Raw genomic sequence first — 15,804 nt, 5'->3', positions numbered from 1 at the left:
ATGGCAAAGAAGGGAAGAGGGAGAAGAGGAAGAAAAAGGAAGAGACAGGCAGGCATGCAGGCAGGAAGGAAAAAGAAAAGAACCTTGCATGTAGTTGGTGCTAAATAAATATTTGTTGAATGCAAGTACAATGTGACAGACCATAAATATATTCAGTAGCCTTCAGAAAATTCACCCCTCTAGCCAGAGAAAATAAGTCTTTCTAAATCTCAGCTACTCTTGGGCTAAAAATTACCCACAGCCTGCCACTAGGCTGACACTGGATCCAAGGTGGGGCAGTCTGGATAAGTCTTGAGAGTCACAAGAAAATGAGAGCAGGCAATACAAGTGTTACGACAAAATAAGAAAAAGAAAAAAAAAAGTCTGTTAAATATTGGTGGAACTGAATTTTGCTGAAACTTTTAATCTCAGAGTAATTATAACTGACACAGTGGCAAATATACAAGTTGACAGACTGTCCCTCAACAGAATTCCAAAGACTGGTTTCCAGCAAAATAAGTCAGGATTCTGCCTATTGGTACTAACCAGTAGAAAAAACACACCGATAGCCGTGAATGACACCATGGAATGAGAAGCCCCTAACAGCCATAAGTCTAAAAAACACCAGCCATAGCTTCGACTCTTATCGAATGCACAAGTGTCATGTTTTCCACAGGCTGCAAGGTTCTCATTCATTGGGCTACTCTACAATGAAAGTTGGTGGGGAAAAATAAGCATTTTGTAACCATACAAAGATTTTTCCCTCTCAAGTGTGTTTTTATTAAGCTAACCAACTCAAAACTCCTTTGTGCAAAAACAGAAGTTGTACTCTTCTTGTTCTCCACTCATGCAATTAATAGGAAAAGCAATTCAAATTAGAATTCAGAAGATCTTTCCATTCTACAAATAGACAATAAAGTTGACGCTTCACCTCATCAAGATGTGAGCAATGTCTTCTGTATTTTCAGAATTGGATCGGTACAACTTTAGTACACCTAACAAAAACTAATGTATGTCTTAACTGACAGGTAACAACCACTGCTTAAATTTCTGTGTGTATTGTTCTACAACTTCCAAAATGTTTCATACCTAAAATCTCTGGTAGGGTAGAAAGGCAAGTAAAATTATCCCCATCTTACAAGAAAAAGAATCAAAACTTAAAAGTAATTTGCCCAATGTCACGGAGCTTTTCAATAGCAGTGCCTGGATCCAAACCAAGATTTTTCTGACATCTTGTTACTCCTATCTTTTGCCTATAGAATATCTCTACTTGAATGGTATGGACACTAAAATGAAAGATGCTTCTAGGGTGCTTAGGTGGCTCAGTGGTTAAGTGTCTGCCTTTGGCTCAGGTCATGATCCCAGGGTCCTCAGATCCCAGTGAGCCCTGCATCAGGCTCCCTGCTCAGCGGGGAGCCCCTTCTCCCTCTGCCCCACCCCACACACTCACCCGCTGTCAAATAAATAAATAAAATCTTTAAAAAAAAAAAGAAAAGAAAAGAAAAGAAAGATGCTTCTAAAATTGCATAACATTTTCCTTCTACTTACACAAGGAAAAAATCATAGAATAATTTATGTCAAAGCACTGATTTTTATAAAAATTCTTATGAAATAGACCAATATAAGAAACCCAAAGCTACGAGAAATACAAAAAAACAAATGGCCATGTATCTAATATTCTAAACTAGAATGTTTATTTAGTAGTCAAATAAAATATTGGACATGTTAGTAATTTACATGTTCACATAAGCTATTTGAGTATTTCAATAACCTACTGTCCATCCAAAAATGGTATGCTCTTAAATATAATTCCAGGTGATAGTTAAGCTTAGAGAAAAGGAAATAAAGAAAAACTCCAAATAATCTTGAATATACACTGAATTTTGCGTTTACATTCCATAGGCAACACAGGGCCTGGGATACAGTAATATTTAAAGAATATATGATTTTTTTTAAATGTGCATTTACCAATTTTAATGACTGAATAATTATTTAAGAATCTCAACAAATTTCCATTCTTAGCTATAAAGGGAAGTTTAAAAAAAAATCATTACACAAACAGGAAAGTATTACTTAGTAGCAGAATACTGAAATTGAGCATTTCTCAAAGTATGGTCTATTCACCGCATACACTGTATACACCTCACTGGCACAAAGACAGTCTACTGTCTCCTTCTAAGGTTCCAGATCATTCAGGATCAGCCTGCAAGCAGGAACAGATATAGCAGTGGGGCCTGGAGCTATGGAGAGAGAAGTAAGAGAAGCCCAACGTAAGAAAAATAAGAAAAGTTTCAACAGGAGGAGCCAGCACCAAAGCCCTGATCTAGAGACCACACAGGCAGAGCACAAGTACTCACACACTGCCTGCAGCCACATCCTTGCACACCAACCTCCTCTTCCCACCTACCCCCTCCCCTTTATTACTGCTCCCTCCCTAGAGATGCTCATATTTAAGAGATAATTTCTACATCCCAGAGGACCATTAAGACCCCCTTTTCTTCCTCCCCTTCATCCAGTTTCCTTCTAAATAAATATACTGATATTTCAGTGTTTTTTAAGCGAATCATTTTAAAAGAATATTAACCATTAGCAGGAATGTTTCAAGAATGTGACAAAAACCATCAAAGTAATGCATTAATATACTAAATTTGAGAGACAGTAGTATCATGTACAATGTAAGATAAAGGAGTCTAAAGAATTGGAAAACACTTTCTTCCAATTTTGCTTCAATGTCATAAGTCATATAATGCCAATGTTTCCTTATCTATAAATAAAAGTTACAGTTCAAAATATCACTATTAAATTGTAGATAAGTAGGATGTCTAATTCTTAAGTGATGGATGCTACAGTCTTTAAAGGTAAAATATAATGTCTACAATATACTTTCAAAAGGCTCAGTGAAAAATGTGGGTATATTTTCTATCTTTATACACATATACATATACAGATAGAGCGAATGCAGCAGAATGCTAACTTTTGAATCTAGGCAGTGAGCAGGCAGATCCTAGTTCACTGTGCTATTCTAATTTTATATTTCAATTTTTCATAATAAACATTGGAGAAAACAGATGAGATATGTGCTCAGAAGCTGTGCTTATAATGATTATTAACACTGTAAGTTAAACTTTCAAAAATATTTTTGCAAACATCATCATCAGAACATGGAACTATGCATCCAAACTGGCTGTGTATCAAGTGCACGTTAGAACAATGCTAGCTCGCTAGCATACAGGAGACACAGGTGGTGTTCCAGCACACGATCACCTCCAGTCAGGGACTGCGCCTCCCCCCCCCCGCCCCTGCACACTGCATCATACCCAGGGGGCTTAGGGGGTTCGCTCAGGGCCCGCAAGCAGGAGCTCTTACCTACTGACCATGTGTGACTCTGACAAGTTACAACTTCTCTGGGGCACAGATACCAGTTTATCTCACGGTGCCCTCCTCTCCATCCCCTGCAGAACGATTCCGGCCCTCACGAATTCCTGCCCAAACTATGGCAGCAGCCTCATATACCACCCATCTGCTGCCCAGCTCGAGCCCTTCAACATCCTGAACAGAGCTACCAAGTAACCAGCCAAAACACATTTGATCCTGTGATTCCCAACTTCTGAATACGCAGGACAAAGTCCAACACTCTGAAAATGTGGATTATTTTAAGCCATTCCAGATTTAGCCCCAAGCTCACCTCATGCCTATCTCCTACTCAGTCCCCTTGCCTATTATTCTAGGGTTCACCAAAGCTAAGCTGACAAACCAACGGCCCTCTCCCCCAACTCCTGACTCCATTCCATGCCTTTACTCTTGCTGTTCCCTTGGAGAGCAATTTCATCTTTTCCTGGATCACATACGCAACTGCTTAATGGGGACAGGGTTTCCGTCTCGGGTGATGAGAACGTTCTAGAACTAGACAGAGATGGTAGTTACACAACATTGTGAACTTGCTATGTCACTGAACTATTCACTTTAAAATGATTAATTTTAGGTGTGCCTGGGTGGCTCAGTTAAGCGTCTGCCTTGGGCTCAGGTAATGATCCCAGGGCCCTGGGATGGAGTCCCATGTCGGACTCCTTGCTCCGTGGGGAATCTGCTTCTCCCTCTCTCTCTGCTCCTCCCCAATGCCCGTGCTCTCTCTCTCAAATAATCATTTTCTTAAAAATAAATAAAATGAAATGATTAATTTTATGTTATGTGAATCTCAACTTTTTTAAAAAAACAGCAACAGCAGCTCATCCTGTTTAAAAAAAAAAAAAAAAAAAAACACCTTCACCAACTCCTCAGCACCAGACTGGATCAGCACTGAGAACACTCCCCTGTCGCAGCAGCTATGACTCTGTATTACCTGTTTATAGAACTCCCCCACCATACTTTGAGCCTCTTACCTTCCTCATCATCTCACTCCCTTGTGCTTAGCGTAGGCATTCAAGAAACATTTTTTTTTTTTTAACATATGAAAAACAGAGACACCTCTTGGGGCAAGAGGCTAGAGCAGATAGCCTTTTGAAGATTTAGATCTAAAAGTCTACAACAGCATGTATTAATTGGAAAGGAAAAGATCAGGAAAGACTGCTGTTCATCTGGTTATGAAGAATAAAAATAGAAAGACCCTTGGTGAGATTTTTCAGTTAGTAATAATGAGAACTAACATTTACTGAGTTCTTAACTTATAATTATTAATCCCATTTTCCAAATGAGGAAACAAATATATTTCAGTAACTTGCCTAAGGTCACAAAGGGGCAGCAAGACTCAAACCCAAGTGGGCTGACACACTGCCCTGCCTCCATACTGCCCCAGGCACGGCTGCAAGAGCTAGGAATGGACATTCTTTGGCCCACAATTTGGCTTTTCTAAGGCTGAGAAAACACTCCATTTTCCACATTTCTCTACTTAGCCACTGCCACAAACGTTGTTTCTATTTCATAAAGTGCTTTTTTAAATATAAAATGTTAATTTTTAAGAAGAATCCAACCATTTAAAAAAAAAAGAGATGAATCATAAAAAGATATCTCATTAAAAACATCTCTCACATGTAAATTAGCAAGTGTTCATGGGCTCTTCCTCCCTCACAGGGGTGAAAAAAATCAGTGCACAGGGCCCTCACTAGAAACCAACTACACTAGGCTTCCCCACTGGATACTCATTTTCAAAGTACCGCAAACCTCTGTACAGGGTAAGTACCCTGCAAATGAGAAAATCATGGAATAACAATACCAAGCTAGAAGAAAAACTAAAAAACTCACTTTTTTAGTTTAGAAAGTATGATGTACATGTCCTTCCCCTCTTCCCTCTCTTAAATAATGTCCCAATCTGGTTTAAAAAAAAAAAAATGAACCAAAAGTCACTGAGATTGAAAAAAATAATTATTTGTGCACCTGAATGGGAAAACCTTACCACAGAGGTAATGTCAAATCTTGACAACATATCAATAAGGTCAATATTAAAAACATATCCCCTCCAAAAAAAGTATATACCCTATGGTCCACACTTGTACATATGCATCTCCAGACTGTAAGCCCACAATTTTCAGCTCTACTGGATTCTCGGCACTTGTTTCACCCATACATCCTCCTAAATATTTAAAAGTTGAAGGGATAATATGTTGGGCAAATACACACACATGCAAAAGCAAAAAGGGAAAAGCAATAAGAATATCACAGATAATATGACAAAGTAGAATTCAAGACAAAAGTTGAATGGGACAAATTAAAGACTTTTTTACCACTAGTTACACTCCACAGTGAATATAAAATAGCCAACAGTCTTAATGCATCAATTATCACAAAATTTAGTACATAAAACAAAAACTGGAATATAAGGGAAGGTGTCAGCAACATAGCTATAGTGAGACACACACTGCTCTCAAAGCTACAATAAATCGAGTAGCAAAAATAAAGTGGTAAAGCCCTTAAAGATCAATATGAACAAGGCATCAAAGGAAAAAATGGTCAAAGAACACAGTTTCTAAAATAAGAAGTGAACGTGGCAATAAGCATAGAAATATGTCCACACTCCCTAGAAATCAAAAACACAGATTAAAGCTATATTCTGTTAAAGCTATTTTTTCCCAATCAAGTTGACAAATATGTTCTAAATCATATTACTGGATCATATTCCATTTCCATACTACTAAAAGGCGTAGTGAATCCAACAATTTTACACACTGCTGGAAAGAACACAAATTGGTTTTGAGACTTAACATAAAAGGCCTTCCTTCCCCCTAAACACCCTTCCCTCCAATTTTCTTTGGTATATGGCACAAGATACAACGCCATAGTTTTAAATTTGAAATTCCATCAGTTGACAATAGTTAAAAACATGGGTTCCACAGTTAGGCTACCCGATCTTCACTTATCAGCTATGACACTTTAGGCAAGTAAATTATTTACCTTTGCCTGTAAAATGATGGCAATGGTCCACTTCTTAGGGTTGCTGTGAATCAGATTAAGTAAGCTAAGGTAAAGCACTTGGAACAATGCTGGGGCATACATGCTCAATCAATATTGGCTGTTGACACTTGGATTTCTTATAAGTAATTTCTTTATAAGTAATTTACTAGCATTTGCTTAGTATTCCTATAGAACATTCACATCTGCTCAAATCATTTCAAATACTTATAATTTTAAATATGAGGGTTATTAGAATCAAATACGATTCAAAAAATTATACATATATCATTACTGCGGCACCAAGGGAATTAAATGCTGATTGAACCACAAAGAGGCAATCTGGAAACTTTAAAAAGAGCATAAGCAGTGGTTTATAGCATGGAATGATGACTTGTTTTTTTCTTTATCTTCAACTGTATTTTGGTTTCTACCCTGAACATGTATGACCTTTATGGGGGGGGTTAGATTTTTAAAACAATAAACAGCCGTTATCTTGACTGGTTCAGTCATACACTTACTCTCTCTCAAGGGCACTTAGCAGGTCTGATTCCATTACATAATTACAGCTCATCATGTCTCATCTTTTGCCAGGGCTTTAATAACTCAATTATATCGGTTCATCTTTTGCACATCATTTTGGAGACCATACCATTCGGAAATAAACTAGTCAATGTTGGTAACATTCAAGATTTCTGAGGATAACAAAAGTCCAAAAGACAAAACCATTTTTGTGACAACGAACAGGTAAATTTACTCTTGTATTTTTGTGTTGTATATTTAAGCCTAGAAAAGGAAAGCTATATAAAGCTTTTAATTATTTTATGATTTAGGAAAATGAGGCAATAAGTGTATATTATCCCAACTTTCTATTTACAATTTCAGTAAGTGAATTTCAATCATCATTTTTTGGCAAATTAAATTCCCTACAGAAATCAATTTGACTGCTCTTGCATAAATAAGCTCGGGCAGGTGGAAATTTTCAACCGTTTGTTATATTCCTTAGGTGTCAGGGCAAATGTTTGCACGATTACTAACAGGATACTGACGTCCTCCATTATGATAGAGATGAAACACATGAGTTATAACGTTTAAATCTAAAATTCTTGGATGTAGATTTCTTCACCAAGCATTCGACTGTAAATTAAACAGGGCTGATAAGAATAAAATGTTGCTGGCTATTAGCTATTAATTCTGGGAAGAAAGGGAAAAGAGGGGTGAACTTGTTACCTCACTGACAGAATAACTTCTTTAGATGAAACTTTACCTACTCTAGTCAGAAATCTCTCTGAACAGGGACTTAAACCTGTCGAGGAATCCAACTTCTTAATTCAGGTTAAAAAGACGAAAAGGAAAAGCCTTCCTTTAATATTTACCCCTACGTGCTCCCTCCAGCTCCTTACTCTGACTGCAATTCTCATCCATACCTCAGCTGCCCCAGCCCCCATCGTTAACACCCAAAGTACCCTTCCAAACCTGGTGCGCCCTAAGAGCACTCTAATTTCACAGCCCCACACCACCGCGCTTGCTGTTCTCCAGCCTGGAAAGCCCTTCCAACTGTTCATGGGGCCCGGTCTCAACTTCACCTTCCTGACTCCTCCCTGACCCCACCCTACACATCTGTGCCTACACGGCACTTTATACACACTGCTATCAATGGCTTTTAACATAAGGTATTACTATTTTTTCTTAGCTCTCTTAAAAATCTGAAGGCTGTGACTAGATTTTCTTATTACAAAAATTTTAGAACATATACAAAATACAATAGCATCATAAAAAGTACGTAATAGTATTACGAACCAGCCAACTACAACAATTCACGACCAATCCTATTTCCACCATACCCCCTACTCACTTCTACCCATTCACTCACAGATTATTTGGAAACAAGTCCCAGATTTCACATCATTTCACCTGTAAATAGTATACTCTTGTTTCTCTGAAAGGTAAAAAAGCTTTGCAAACATAACTACATTGCTACCACTGTCACATTTAAATCTTTTTTAGATAATTCCACAAAGCCATCATATATCCAGGTGGTGTTTATATTTCCTCAACTGTCATAAACTACTATTTTTATTATTTTTTTAAAGATTTTATTTATTTGAAAGAGAGGGAGGGCGCGCACAAGCAGGGGGAGGGGCAGAGGGGAAGGAGCAGAGGTAGAGGGAAAAGCAGATCCCCCAAGCATCGAGCCCGATGCGGGGGCTCAATCCCAGGACGCTGAGATCATGACCAGAGCGGATCAGATGCTTAACCAACTAAGCCACCCAGGCGCCCCTATTTTTATTATTAATCAAGGTCTACATGAAGTCTATCATTATAATTGGTTAATATTTCTCCTAAATCTTTTAATCTCCAGATTTCTCCTCCATTTTTTTCTTCTTATAATTTATTTTTGAAGAAACTAGACCTTTTGTTCTAAGAGTGTCCCATGATCATAATTACATCCACTGCATCTCTTGTTCCTCCATCCCTGTATTTTCTGTTAAATGGAGGTAAGATGCAGAAACCTATCATATTCAGGTTCGTTTCTTTTGGCAAGACTATTCATAAGCAGTAATGAATATTTCCATCAGGAGATAAATTACGTCTGGTTTTCTTTCTTCCTGAGACATTAGTAGCCAACGATAATCACTGTCTTTGTCCTAGATCCACCAATTAAGTCGGAGGTGTAAAATTGTGATATACTAATTCCGTCTCCCTTCTCCCTCTATTAGCTGGGATAAAACACCTTGTAAAAAAAGAGAAACTTCTCTCATCAAATATTTGGTCAGCCTGAGGGAAAGCATAATACCTCTTTGTCTTTATTTTCCGGTTCTTAAAAGAATACATCAGCTCCTTAGCATTCTCCAAAAGTGACAACTTTCTCCTTTTTTTGTAATCATTATTATGAATTCACAGATTTAAAGATTTTGGTACACTGTGATATTATCCTTATTGATGGTGGAACTGTCCCATCTCAGGTCAAGCAGGAACCTCTTAAAGTTGGCCCCTGAGTCCTAATCTTCGACAGCCTCCTTGCTTTCTAGTGGAACAAAGGATTCCAGGCTCAACTTGCACATTTTCTGCTTCCAACTTGGAATTACCTATTTCTTCACAAAGGATCTAACTATTAACTCATTTTTAAGTCTAATGTACGTGTTCCATAAATGTTTTCCAAATTAAATAAGGTAACTGCTTACCAAGGTCCAATTCCCGAACTAATAATTTTAAATTTGAAAATAAAGATATACAACCACTATTCCACTCTTATTAAAAGAATTTAAATTGTTAACTCATCATTTAAGTTCTTGGACCCGTTGTGTACCAAAAGATGTACCAATGCAACTCAACCATTTGCTTTGGTATTATAATAAAATTCAGCAATTCAAATCACCATGATGAGCTGGGGTTGACATCAAAAGTATAAATACAGGGCTTCTTTACTGGATCTTCCTTCAAGAACCATAAGAAATACAATGCAGGGATAACTCTAGGAAACTGTCGGAATAAAACTTTAAATTAAACATTTTTTTTTAAAGATTTTATTCATTTATTTGACAGAGATAGAGACAGCAAGCGTGAGAGGGAACACAAGCAGGGGGAGTGGGAGAGGAAGAAGCAGGCTCATAGCAGAGGAGCCTGATGTGGGGCTCGAACCCATAACGCGGGATCACGCCCTGAGCTGAAGGCAGACACTTAACCGCTGTGCCACCCAGGCGCCCCTAAATTAAACATTTTTAATCAAAGATTGGCATCTTTAATGAAACTGAGTAAACAGTCCTCAAGTATCATGAGTTTAAATGTAACAATGTGTGATCTTAATTATTTACATTACCCGAAAATTGTTATAATAATATTAACATCTTTTCAAACATACTCCAAACTCTAAGAGGAAAACACAAAACCCTCATTTTCAAAATCACAACTGAGACAAAATGTAATCCTTCAAGCTTTCTAAACACATCAAACTTTTTTTTTTTAAGATTTATTTATTTGAGATAGAGAGAACCTCACTTAGCAGGGAGCCCAATGCAGGGCTCCATCTCACGACCCTGAGGTCATAACCCTGAGATCATGACCTGAGCCGAAATCAAGAGATGGACACTTTACCAACTGAGCCATTCAGGCACCCCAAACATCTCAAACTTCTGTTCTTCGTGGGAACCAACAGAATTTTTTTGAAGATTTTTTTCAGTTGCTATATTTGTAACTCTAAATGTTTTTAGAAATACCAATATTTTTTCAGGGTCCTGAGACATTAACAAGATGCTTTAGAATATATCTGTTAGCTCATTTATAGAATTCATTGTTCCAAAATCAGAGTAGCCTAGAGAAATGGCAGCAAAAACAACCAGAGCCTCCCATATCAGAGATAACTTTAACAATCAAGCATTTACTCTACTACAAATGTTAGGTGTGCGTACAGTTTAGTGGAACCCCCTTCCAAAATGTCTGCTTACAGTATTCGTTTGCAGTACATCTACTAGTTCTTGAAATATAGCCCCTTAATTTTAATTACTCAATTTTCCTAGTCTGAACTAGGTGAAAATGGAATACCCTATTCTCACAGTACATATAATTGTAAACATAATTGTATGTATAATTGCACATATAATTGACTAGATTTGAAATGGCATTTACAGTCATTTAATTATCCCTTTCAGAAATCTGAAGCTCCAATTTAGTGATTAAGATAAATGTCAACAACAAGAATAGTCGTATTTTATGATTAAAAGAGGCAGCTATCTCCAGATTCAGCCAGTACAGGACAAACTCTCAACTGTATTTTACCCACAGTTTATAATTATGAACTACATTTATGTGTATGTGTATAAACATAACCTCTGCTGAGTGAACTCTAAACTCACTGGCATATTTATAACCATGGTACTATTCGGAATATTTTAAATGATTTTTTTCTACATATAATATAGCATGTTAAGATTCTATATTTCACATACTATAAAATATTTATATACCTCAGTCTATTGCTAATGCATCCCTTTCAGATACATAAGCTTAAGAAAAAATATTTATGAAATAAACATTTAAGATTTTTTTCCTCAAATCAAAGTTGTGCAGGCCATATTGTGATTATTTCCATAATTAAAATGACTGCTTTAAGATTCAAATTAGGTAACCATGGGGGAGAAAAAAAGAAAGCAAGATATATGTCCTTTACCTTATACCGGAATAAATTTTATATGGATCAAACATTTAACTTAAATGTTAAAAAATGAAGCAAATTAAAAAACTAAAAGAAACGAGGTACAATTTTTTTCTTTTTGTTTAATACTGCACAGTAGAAAGGCCAAGATATAATGTAAACCAACTGAAAAGTTACAAAAGGGTGACAAATTCAATTGCATAGAAATAACCACTTTCTGCATAGCAAAAGCCACCATAAACAAAGTCATAAGACAAATAACCAATTAAGAAAACATAATTATTCATATTAAAATGAGTAATTTCCTTGATATAGCGTACATACAAATGAATTTTAAAAAATCAACAACCCAATAGAAAAATGGAAAGGATAAACTGTTCCATGAAAAAAAAGAACATGCAGTGGGCTCTTAAAATCAAAGCATAGAAAAAGTGATATGATGAAAGAAATTAAATAACATTCTTCAGTATTACAAATGCACCATATCTTGAACGCAGCAATTCCACTTTTAGGAACTGATCCTACAAGTGTACACATACACACACACACACACACACAAACTTCAAATATACACAGGCTTATTCATCATTGCATATTACAGCAAGGATCTGAAGGGAGATGCTCTGAATGGGCCTAATTACAGTTTTAAAAAAAAAGAAACAGAACAAGTACAGTGTGCTAACATTCTCATAAAGGGTGAACATTTATATTCATATTTGCTCGTATATGCTAAACGCTCTCTGGAGGAACATGCAAGCAACTGGTAACACCAACAATACATACACATGTGACCAAACCCGACATGAGGGATTATGGTATAGATTCAAAGCAAAAGGAACCTACTTCTCCTGTACATTCATTTTATTCTATCTTGGTTTGGTTTTACTACTCATCAACTCAATTATTTTCATTTAAATATTTTACAAAATTTATTCTAATAGTTATCGTAAACAGAGATGTTCACGTTTTCTAAGCAGACAGGTTCTACCTTTTTATACTATGTATTTCTCTTTATTTTTATGCTATTTTAAGAAAAAGAATGCTCAGTTTAGTAAGTGCTAAGATTTAAGTTCAGAGAGATGTACTTCATGTTCCAAACATATAAAATGCAAACTGGCATGCTGTTAATAGCAATAGGATTAAATACTATGCATTTCTAGAAGAGAAAACAGGATAAAATTAAGGTATAAAAAACCTCCAAGTGGAAATGTGGATCTGTAGTGCAAGTGAAAAAAAAAAAGGGAAAATACAGCAAATAAATATAAAAAAGCTATCTTTGATAAAGCTGAAATACAACCTGCACTACAAAAAAGTTGAATCTTTAACTCAACTACAGTGACCTCCGACATCACTGAACGACAGACATGTCGATTATTATCTAAAAAACAACGTGAAACAAAGTAATCTCTCCTTCGCGCTTAAGATGATTTCACGCTTTATTAAACAACATCAAATCATCAAATATCATGCCATCTATAGCCTTCCTTTTTTTATTGGAAATTAAAGAGCCTAGTTCTGCCACAATTTCCTGTTAAGTCTAAGTAAAATCACCCCAGAAATCGGCGGAGGAAAGCCACAATTCTGAATTAACTCATAACCAAAAGCAGATTAATTAGTATTCTCATAAAAAACGTATATAATCGTTTGGTAAAATTTGTGCAAAATCATAAAGGTCCTTTTTAATACTCCAAATGGGCACCTGGGCAGTTTGAGCATCCCATCTCATTTAGGTTTCTGACTCGTCACGACTTTTTAAGTAACGTTTAATAATATAGAAGGCTGATGATATTGCCATTCTTCTGACTCGCCAAATTAAATCCCCAGCATCTGTAGTCAGGCTGTTTCTCAAGATTTCTGATCTCTGGCCAACTCAAGAGAGGCCCTTGAGTGCTTCTTAGCGTGCATACGGAGGCCGGGCTGCAGATGAACACCGAATGCCTGTCCCACACGGATCTGCCCCACAGGTGAAACTCGGCCCCACAGTTTCACCACCGCTTCCAGGATCACCACCCACGGGGCTTTGTGTGCATCGACGCCGGATCTCGTCCGCCTCCCTCAGAAACCAAACTTTCCCGGTGATACAGCGACGGCGGCCAGCATACGATGCCCCCCCACCCCCGCCCCGCCAGCCTCGGAGTCCCGAACCCACGGAGGGTGCGGAGAGCCGCGAGCCGGCGCGGGGTCCGCTGCCCAGCCCACCCGGACTGCGGGGTGCGACTCCCCCATCCCGCCCCCGCCGGCCCGGCCAGACAGAGCGCGAGTGGGGAGCCGGGCCAATCCCCGGCGAGAGGAAGGGCCAGGGTCGCCGGGCGTAGGGGGGAACCCAGAAAGCCGGGATGGAGGAGGGGGGCCCATTTAATCCCGCAGAGCCCGGGTTTCTCCCAGGAGCTCGGAGAGCTGGAGGTGAGGGGTGGGTGCTGCGCCAGGCCGGCGACCGGGAGGGTCCCAGGGTCTCCGCGCCGACGCCCAGCCCCGGCCCCAGCGAGGAGTCCCCAGGCCGACGGAGTGGGACGGCTGAGGGAAGGCTGAGGAGGGCGGCGCGCGCTTCCGAGCACAGGACCCCGCGGCTCTCGGGAGGGCAGCGCCGGCAGCCCGGGACGCGCAGGGACCGCGGGACTCACCGCGCTGGCGGTGGCGGCGGCGCCAGACGACACGGGGCCGGACGCGTCCTGCCTCCTCAGGCGGGACTTCAGGCTCTTCATGGCCAATTCTTCGCAGCCCGGCTCCCAGCGGCGCAGCGCGATCGTGCCGCGCGCGAACCTTCAAGTGTGCGGGCTGCAAGCACTCGGAGAGGCGGAGGAGGCGGCGCCGGCGGTCCCGGCCCCACCTGCCACCTGGGGGCTCCCGGCTGCCCACCGCTCCCGGGCCTGCGGCGGGGCTCCCCTCTCTCAGCCAATCCTGCAGCGGCCCTCGAGGGGGTGGGGCCGACCCCGGCCAATCGGAATCCGGGAAGGGGGCGGGACTTCCCTTTCAAACTTAATAACACCCTTCCTCTCCCCGCAAGAGGAAAAAGTTTGGAAGTTCAGCTGAGCGGGTGGCGGAGGTGTGCGCCGCAGCTGGGACGGAGGCGAAAGCTAGGCTCCGGGCCACCGGCGCCAGCCTACTTTAGTGATGGGAGTCTCAGGTCTAAAGAGAGCATGGGGTCCAGCCAAAGCCGGCTCTCGTCTTGGCCGAACCCAACTCCCCTCCTACCCACGTGCTCTTTCCCAAGTTAAGTTCCCTTCCTTTCCTCTGGTCCCAGGAAGGACGCAAAACAGCTTTCAACTTCCCTTCCATCCGCCGCATGTTTTACTACACAAATCCCAGTGCCGGAAAACAACACGCATCAAAAGCTCCAGAAACAACAGCCTCCAAGGAATAAAGGCGCTGGCACTACAGAAGAACATACAGCTAAGAACAGACTTTGAAAAACATTACAGTAAATGTTAGATCATCAATAATTATTTGATGAGTGAAGAACCCGCTGCTTTGGAGAAAAAGAGATTGGCCGGCGGGGAGAGCATCAATAAAATACAGTGGTAAAGACAGTGGTTAGATAAGGAGAGACAAAATTTTTGAAAAACAGAAATAAATATACCTGGAGCCCTTTGTGCTGTGCCAAAGACAAAAGAGGAAACAAGGTCTAGCGCTTTCCATATGATTACATTTGCTATACTTCTTGCTTTCGCACCTGATCTTCCCTCTCTGCTGTAGGATTCCCTACTTAATGTACTGAATTAATTCGTATGCCTCAAAAAAAAAAAATAGTGTGGTTCTTTAAATGAGAATCTAGCCTTTCAATAATACTATTTCAGCTAAAAGTTTATATATTAATTCAGATAGTAATATATTTCTTGGTTCTTAGCTATAATTATCCTCCCCCCAAAAGATTACTTAACTGATATCTATTAGATGCCTTTAACAGCAGTCTGTGCAAATATCACCTCATTTTGCTTAATCATCACAACTCTTTGAAATAACAATCCAATCCATTCATTCATTCGTTCAACCTGCAATATGTTTAAGGAATACTCTACACTGCTAGTTACCAGAGGAAAAAATGATAACCGTAATATGTCCTTTGCATCCAGGAAGCTTACGATCTAGTGAGTAAGACAAACAATAAAACAGGTAATATCACTAAGGTATGCAGAGTTTACCTCAGTTGCTAGGAGACAGCATAGATAGCCAAGTTCTCCAGTCTAAGGGATTCGAGGAAGACCTGATGGAAGAAGCAAAGCCTAATTTGATACTTTAACTTAACTTTTTAAAAAAATGACCCACATAGCCAATGATATAAAAAGTTGTCAAAG

At 39.4% G+C, this 15,804-nt stretch overlaps 1 protein-coding gene across 2 annotated transcripts in view; it reads right to left on the bottom strand.

Annotated features, from left to right (window-relative positions):
• The window catches only part of UACA (uveal autoantigen with coiled-coil domains and ankyrin repeats), a 90,139-nt gene extending 75,753 nt beyond the window's left edge, over positions 1-14,386 (bottom strand). The window contains exon 1 of one of the 2 annotated variants that reach the window (XR_004625515.1): positions 14,134-14,386. Coding sequence is in view for 1 of the 2 variants with exons in the window: in XM_034660738.1 (XP_034516629.1) it covers positions 14,134-14,214 (81 nt within the window). In the remaining variant the exon portion in view is untranslated. The remainder of the gene's footprint in view (positions 1-14,133) is intronic. The other variant, XM_034660738.1, reaches the window with a different exon arrangement.
• Positions 14,387-15,804: the final 1,418 nt, after the last annotated feature.

This window comes from Ailuropoda melanoleuca, chromosome 5 (assembly GCF_002007445.2).
Source record: "Ailuropoda melanoleuca isolate Jingjing chromosome 5, ASM200744v2, whole genome shotgun sequence".
NCBI classification, from domain to species: domain Eukaryota; kingdom Metazoa; phylum Chordata; class Mammalia; order Carnivora; family Ursidae; genus Ailuropoda; species Ailuropoda melanoleuca.
The sequence above is the reverse complement of the archived record's forward strand: the minus strand, read 5'-3'. Positions and strand labels throughout refer to the sequence as shown.